Raw genomic sequence first — 6,797 nt, forward strand, 5'->3', positions numbered from 1 at the left:
AAATTACCCATATCCGCCAAATCAAAAGTTGAGACAATATTCAACCAGAACGTATTTTTATGTAATTCGAAACAATAGGTTTCGAACTAGATATGTATGTAATTCGAATTGATTGAATTCGAATTACTCCAACTCACTAAACCCACGTAATTCGAATCAATTCGTTTCGAATTACTACCATGCAGAGTCATACGTAATTCGAATCAATAAGATTCGAACTAGCTAAGGGTAAATCGAATGATATCAATTCGAATTACTAAGAAATTTTGACGAATGACGTTTTTCGAGACTAAATGATTCGAATTAATACTCCTTTGTAATTCGAATTGATTGGATTCGAATTATGTTTATATGGTGCGAATCAAGTTGTTTCGAATTAGTGTGGAGTGGAGCTCTATATATATGCAGCGAACTCATGGAGCTGTGAACAAAGAAGTGAGATGGCTAGTGAGGATAGTTTTCTAGTGCTAGTACACCATAGAGGATCGGTTAAGAGAAAAACTCGCTCTGGCGTGAAGTTCACTGATAAGGATCCTCTGTGTATTGTCGTGAGTCCCACCACCAGCTACGATGCTCTCGTTAGCTCCGTGCTTGTCAAGCTTGGTGTGGAAGGAGTGAAAAGGGTTAAGAAGTTTTACTATCGCATTCCAACCACTGTTCTCCATGATACGGTGAAGTATGATTGTTTCACCATTGGGAGTGACGAGGACTTGCAGGTCATGTTTCTTTCTCGTAGGCAGTTTCCCGAGGTGAGGACACCAGAGCTGTTGGCAAAGTTCGGTGACGTGGTATCAAGCTCAGGTGGGTCGAACCGCAATGCCAACACTATAGCCACGGTGGCCGGTTCAAGCTCGAGACCTACGGTTGCTTCCTCCTCCATTCCAGTATATGTGCCAGCGGTCCAGCCTGCCGCCTCCCCATCGTTTGCTGTTGATCTTAGCGGCAATGTTGGAGACCAGGTTGGATATGGGGAACATCTTCCGACCGACGTACGGTGTCCTACACCGGCTGGAGTGGGAGAGGGCTTGTTTGATGAGGCAGATGACGATGATCTCGAGCCGGATCTTATCGCCGATGATGTTGGAGCGAGCGATCCGATAAGGGCTACTGGTGGAACTAGTTTTGGCACACAGCAGTATCCACCCCATTTTTCATCTTTGGACCTGGAAGCCATGAGACAGGATGAATATCCTGAGCAGCTTGCTGGATTTGGCGCTCGGGATACGGAAGGGTCCGCCGGTATGACAGAGTTCCAGGTTGGTCAACAATTTCAGGCCAAAGATGAGGCGCTGTTGAGTGTGAAGACGTACAGCATCCACCGAGGGGTACAGTACAAGGTAGTCGAGTCTGACTATCGAAGGTACGTGGGAAAGTGTTCAGAGTTTGGGAATGGGTGCACATGGTTGATTCGGTTGAGTCTCCGGCAACGTAAGGGTATCTGGGAAGTCAAGCGGTACAACGGACCGCACACCTGTCTTGCCACCTCCATCTCCAGTGACCATAGGAGTTTGGACTACCATGTGATAGCGACGTTCATTATGCCAATGGTTAGGGCTGACGCATCCGTCAACATCAAGGTGCTTCTGAATGCCACGGCAGCTCACTTTGGATTCAGGCCTACGTATAGGAGGGTGTGGATGGCGAAGCAGAAGGCTGTTGCAATCATCTATGGGGACTGGGATGAGTCGTACAACGAGCTCCCTCGGTGGGTGTTAGGAGTTCAGTTGACGATGCCTGGTACTGTAGCCGTCCTCAAGACTTGCCCTGTTATAGTTGGGGGACAGGAGGACGAGTCTCGGGCTTATTTTCATATATTGTTTTGGACTTTTCCCCCTTGTATCGAGGCATTTCGTCATTGTAAGCCGTTGGTGAGTATTGACGGCACCCATCTATATGGCAAGTATGGGGGAACGTTGCTTGTGGCAATTGCACAGGACGGGAATTCCAACATACTCCCTGTGGCATTCGCACTGGTTGAGGGTGAGAATGCTGAGTCTTGGTCCTTCTTTCTCACCCACCTCCGTCAGCACGTGACACCTCAGCCGGGATTGTTGGTTATTTCAGATAGGCATAACGGCATCAAGGCAGCACTTGAGGCACCCGATGGGGGATGGCTACCCCCAGCTGCATACCGGGCATTCTGCATTCGACACGTTGCAGCGAATTTTGCCCTCACCTTCAAGGGCAAAGATGCTCGCAGGCTTCTTGTGAACGCCGCATATGCGAAGACAGAAGTAGAGTTTGATTACTGGTTCGACATTATGTGGTCCGAGAACCCGGCAATGTGTGACTGGGCGAACCGAATTGAGTACTCCTTGTGGACACAGTACTGTGATGAAGGTCGGAGATTCGGGCACATGACGACCAATATTTCTGAGTGTGTGAATTCTATCCTGAAGGGGGTAAGGAACCTCTCCGTGTGCTCGCTGGTCAAGGTCACATATGGAAGGCTTGCGGAACTATTTGTCCGTAAGGGTTCGGAGGCCCAGGCTCAGATGGCTACCGGACAACAATTTAGCCAGTACCTGGTCAAGTGTATCGAGGCAAACCTGAAGACGGCCAGGTGCTTCACGGTGACTGTTTATGACAGGGATAACTCGGAGTACACCGTGGCTGAAACGACTCCTACAGGTTCGTTCTCTCTTGGTACGTACAGGGTCTCACTAGGGTCTCAGACTTGTGATTGTGGATACTTCCAGGCACTTCATTACCCGTGTCCTCACGCACTGGCATGCTGTGCGTACTCACGACTAACTTGGCAGCCTTACGTCCACGAAGTTTATCGCATGAGCTCTGTTTTCGGTGTCTATCAGATGGGATTCACACCTCCCATTCCGGAGGGATTCTGGCCCCCATATGTCGGGCCCACCGTTATACCGGATCCGAACATGAGGCGTGCGAGGGAGGGTCGACCGAGGTCTACTCGTATACGAACCAACATGGATGATGCAGATCCGAACCGCCCAAAGAGATGTGGCCTCTGCAGGCAACCAGGACATACTCGGAGAAGTTGTCCGCAGGCCGGACGACCCACAATCACGGAGGGTAATAACTAGGAATGTTAGTTTGAATGTTTTTGTTTCTATTTACCATCATCACATGTATGTTATTTAACGGATCAACCAATGATTAGTAATGTTTGTCCGTATGTTTTTATTTCTATTACCATCAGCACATGCATGTTATTTAACTTAGCAACCAATGAACTTCGTGAAACTAAGTAATTTATTCTACAATTCCAAAAAGTTTTTTTTCGTACGATACATATCTTTCAATTGTGGTTCTTGTTATGGCTTTACGTTACATAACCAAACTACACCTTATCTCTAGGTGTCTGATAAAACACTAAATAACAAGAAAGTAACTAACCGGTGCACAAATACATAAAGGAAGCCATACATAACATTAATAACCAAGTAAAAATACACAAGCTGACTACATGGCAAGAACAAATACACGTAGAACCCAGAATCATCGGAATAGGTGTGAACCAGTGAAACAACGGCGCGGAACCCGTGTCCTATGTCCTCTCCGGATCAGTGGCTCCTCATCCTCAATCGAGTTGGAATCATCCTCCGGAACATCCGCTGTAGGCGGCCTAGGGGGAACATGTACTGGTCTGGATGACGACGGGCCGGCAACTGAGTGTGACCCCAGAGTATGTGCGGATGTCGGCGTCCCACCCAAGGCAAAAGTCTGCACAGGAGGCACCGTGGCAGGCTCGTTCAGATCTACATCTAAAGGTGCCTGTGTCCCTGTCGTCTGATGCCAGCCTCGTGAAGCATCATCCTCCTGCATGATGGTACGGATATCCTCAAGGAAATGTGGTCCACCGAACTCCGCCACTAAACCGTCACTAGCAATGAAGTCTGGAAACATAGAGTTCGGACTGACCCATGGAGTATTGTCCTGAAGTGCCTGATCATCACCGGGGACACCAACGAAATAATCTCCAAGTGGTCCATCTCCAAGCCCAGCGTCAGTGTGCGTCGACGGATCTCCCATACCAGATCCATACCACTCACCGTCATGCCCCCCTGCTGGGGCCTGTCAACCCCGACACCCTCACCTCGTCCAGCTGCATCTCTCACAGGGTGGTGGATATCATCTCTAGCATCAACCCCCCTCCTCCTACGTCCACCACCACGTCGTCTCCCTCGACCCCTACCTGCGTCCTCAACCTCATCCATCGCATCATCGAGCCAGGCATGCTCTCGCTGGCTACGACGTGTGCCGACTCGAGCTCGCCTCTCAACACGACATTTGTCAGGAACATCGTGGACTAGGAACTCGGCCTGGACCCCTCTGAGTCGCCTCACCCGGAATAGGAAGACCTCGTGGATCACCCAAGAACATCTCTGGCGACAGGAATCTCTTTCCATGCTGATGCCACCATGTCAAGAACTCATGCGAGGGGCCGGGGTCGGCCACAACGTCGAACTGTAAAATGTGATCCGCACGCTCCTGCCAGTGAAGATGCCAATCAACTAGCTGCGCCGGGAACCAATGGTCACCTCCTCTTCCGTCCTTCGACATCAAGAAGTCTATGTTCAGGGCGGGGCGCGGTTGGGGCTGTACGCCGCCAAACTGCGGTAGCACTCTATCAACCTGATGCCACTCAACAACCGCAAAATATATCAAGGACGTCACACACCGCCATAACATCGTATGCCGAGGCTCCAATACCTCCGGATGGACAACCTGGATGACGTCGAGTGCGCTATAGGGCATCCATATGAACTGTAAACACCATAAACATTCTATTAAAAGTCACTCTTAAACTTTAAAAACTTAAACATTGACTAGCTACACATACGGCTGATGGTACTTACATCCCGAGGCTGTAACAGGTCGAGCTTCAGGCGAGCCATCTGAACCCTAGGCCCCTTGTTGCTAATCCCAGGATTGTAACCAGACCACCTGCGAAATAAGTAAAGGTTTATAATGCATTCGTGAGTCATACTAAAGTGAATACCATAACGATACGTAATACAAAAAACTAAACGTACCTCGAGGCAAGGGGCCAGCTAAACGCATCATACCGGGAGGGCCTAAAGGAAGGAAACCTCCAAAAGATCCAAGACTGCAGTAACTGTAGCGGCCCAGCTAACTTCACAACATGTCTGTTAGCGACTCTGCACATGCATCGGTACAACCATGCGAGCGCCGCCGACCCCCAACTGTAGCCACCCATCTCCTCGAGTCTAGCAACAAAGGGTAGCCATCTGATGTGTATACGATTGCCGGACTTGTCGGCAAACAGCTGCGTCCCCAACAACATCATGATATAGGCACGGGCAAAGCGCCTAACTGTCTCCTCGTCGGCCCCTGCGGGACACTCTCCAAATGTCTCCTGAAACCATGTACAATTGACTGCGAATTTTTGAACTTGGTTTTCAGGAGGCAGGACACCAAGCAACTCATGGAACCACGTCCAAGCTGGCCTACCACCCTCAATGTATAGGTGGAAGTCTGTCAGGCAACCACTAACGTAATGACCATCCACCGGCAACCCCAGCTGGTATGCGACGTCCTGAAGGGTGATGGTGCACTCTCCAAACGGCATGTGGAAGGTATGCGTCTCTGGACGCCATCTCTCGATGAATGCACTGACTAAAGGCTCGTCTAGTCGGAACCATCTGTCGTTCAACCTCGCTAGATGGTACAAGCCGGCCATCTGAAGATACGGAACGTACCTCTCATCAAGCCGCATCCCCTGCTGCCGCCTAACGCTGGATATGCAACGCTGAGGCTGGACAGAAGATGAACCGCATAATTAGAACATTTTCAGAAACCACTGACATATGCAACTCATATCACAAAGAACAAAAACCACTTCCCCAAACCGCTAACATACGCTAAAACCACTATCCAAAACCCTTAAAAAAAACCGACCTCAAAATCGGGTAAAACAAAAACCGGTGACAAAAACCAGTGACAAAAACCGGTGACAAAAACCGGTGAGAAAAACCACTGACAAAAACCGCTTGCCAATACCACTATCATAAACCGCTAGCACTAACATAACCCACTATCAAAAACCATTAACAAAAACCACTGGCCCACACCACTTTACTAAACCACTACACTAAACCACTATCCTAAACCACTAACAACAACATAAACCACCGTCCTAAACCGTTAACAAAAACCACTACCATAAACTCACTATAACATAAACCACTAACATAAAACCACTTTCATAAAACCACTGCCATAAACCCGCTATAACATAAACCACTATCATAAAACCACTTTCATAACATAAAACACTATGAACAGCGCAACATCATAGACCACTAACCTCGTCGTTGATCACCCCGGCGATATGAGCAACTCCATCCAGACGGTAAAGCCTCCCCGGATCGTCTCCCATCGCCTGAATATGCCAATCCGGTGAATCTCGGCCCAAATGTTGGTCGTTTTCTCTGGGATTTGGTGGGGTATGAGAATGGCAAAGTGATTCGAATGAACTTGGTTCGAACCCCTTATATAGGCAAGTTCAATGTAATTCGAAACGATTCAATTCGAATTACTTAGAGTAGCCAAAATCACATAATTCGAATCAATAAGATTCGAACTTCTCTCCCTACTCCTTCTCCTAGTAATTCGAATTAATAGGATTCGAACTTCTCTCTCATAATTCGAGTTAAGTTGACTCGAATTACTTGAAAATTTTCGCTTCTAATTCGAAACGAATTGATTCGAATTACGTGGGTTTAGTGAGTTGGAGTAATTCGAATTCAATCAATTCGAATTACATACATATCTAGTTCGAAACCTATTGTTTCGAATTA

At 48.1% G+C, this 6,797-nt stretch overlaps 2 protein-coding genes across 2 annotated transcripts; one reads left to right on the forward strand and one right to left on the reverse strand.

Moving 5' to 3' along the window:
• The first annotated feature begins 440 nt into the window (after positions 1-440).
• Positions 441-3,056, forward strand: LOC140181294 (uncharacterized). Its single transcript, XM_072224830.1, has 2 exons — positions 441-1,655; positions 1,935-3,056. Exons 1-2 carry the CDS (start codon positions 441-443, stop codon positions 3,054-3,056), a joined length of 2,337 nt encoding a protein of 778 aa, XP_072080931.1.
• Positions 3,057-4,266: 1,210 nt separating this feature from the next.
• On the reverse strand, positions 4,267-6,376 carry LOC112769745 (serine/threonine-protein phosphatase 7 long form homolog). Its single transcript, XM_025814219.1, has 5 exons — positions 6,305-6,376; positions 5,312-5,752; positions 5,010-5,263; positions 4,833-4,920; positions 4,267-4,740 (listed from the first exon to the last, which is right to left on the reverse strand). Exons 1-5 carry the CDS (start codon positions 6,374-6,376, stop codon positions 4,267-4,269), a joined length of 1,329 nt encoding a protein of 442 aa, XP_025670004.1.
• Between the last annotated feature and the right edge of the window lie 421 nt (positions 6,377-6,797).

The sequence above is a fragment of the Arachis hypogaea genome, chromosome 18 (genome assembly GCF_003086295.3).
Source record: "Arachis hypogaea cultivar Tifrunner chromosome 18, arahy.Tifrunner.gnm2.J5K5, whole genome shotgun sequence".
In the NCBI taxonomy this organism is placed as follows: Eukaryota; Viridiplantae; Streptophyta; class Magnoliopsida; order Fabales; family Fabaceae; genus Arachis; species Arachis hypogaea.

Bases quoted from the DNA above. Each gene is read 5' to 3' on its own strand.
- LOC140181294 (XM_072224830.1), top strand. From the start codon at position 441: ATGGCTAGTGAGGATAGTTTTCTAGTGCTAGTACACCATAGAGGATCG. The intron at 1,656-1,934 runs GTTGCAATCATC...GCAATTGCACAG, and splicing joins GGATGGCGAAGCAGAAGGCT to GACGGGAATTCCAACATACT.
- LOC112769745 (XM_025814219.1), bottom strand. From the start codon at position 6,376: ATGGGAGACGATCCGGGGAGGCTTTACCGTCTGGATGGAGTTGCTCAT. The intron at 5,753-6,304 runs GTTAGTGGTCTA...TCTTCTGTCCAG, and splicing joins CCGGGGTGATCAACGACGAG to CCTCAGCGTTGCATATCCAG. The intron at 5,264-5,311 runs GTTAGGCGCTTT...TTGGGGACGCAG, and splicing joins CAGGGGCCGACGAGGAGACA to CTGTTTGCCGACAAGTCCGG.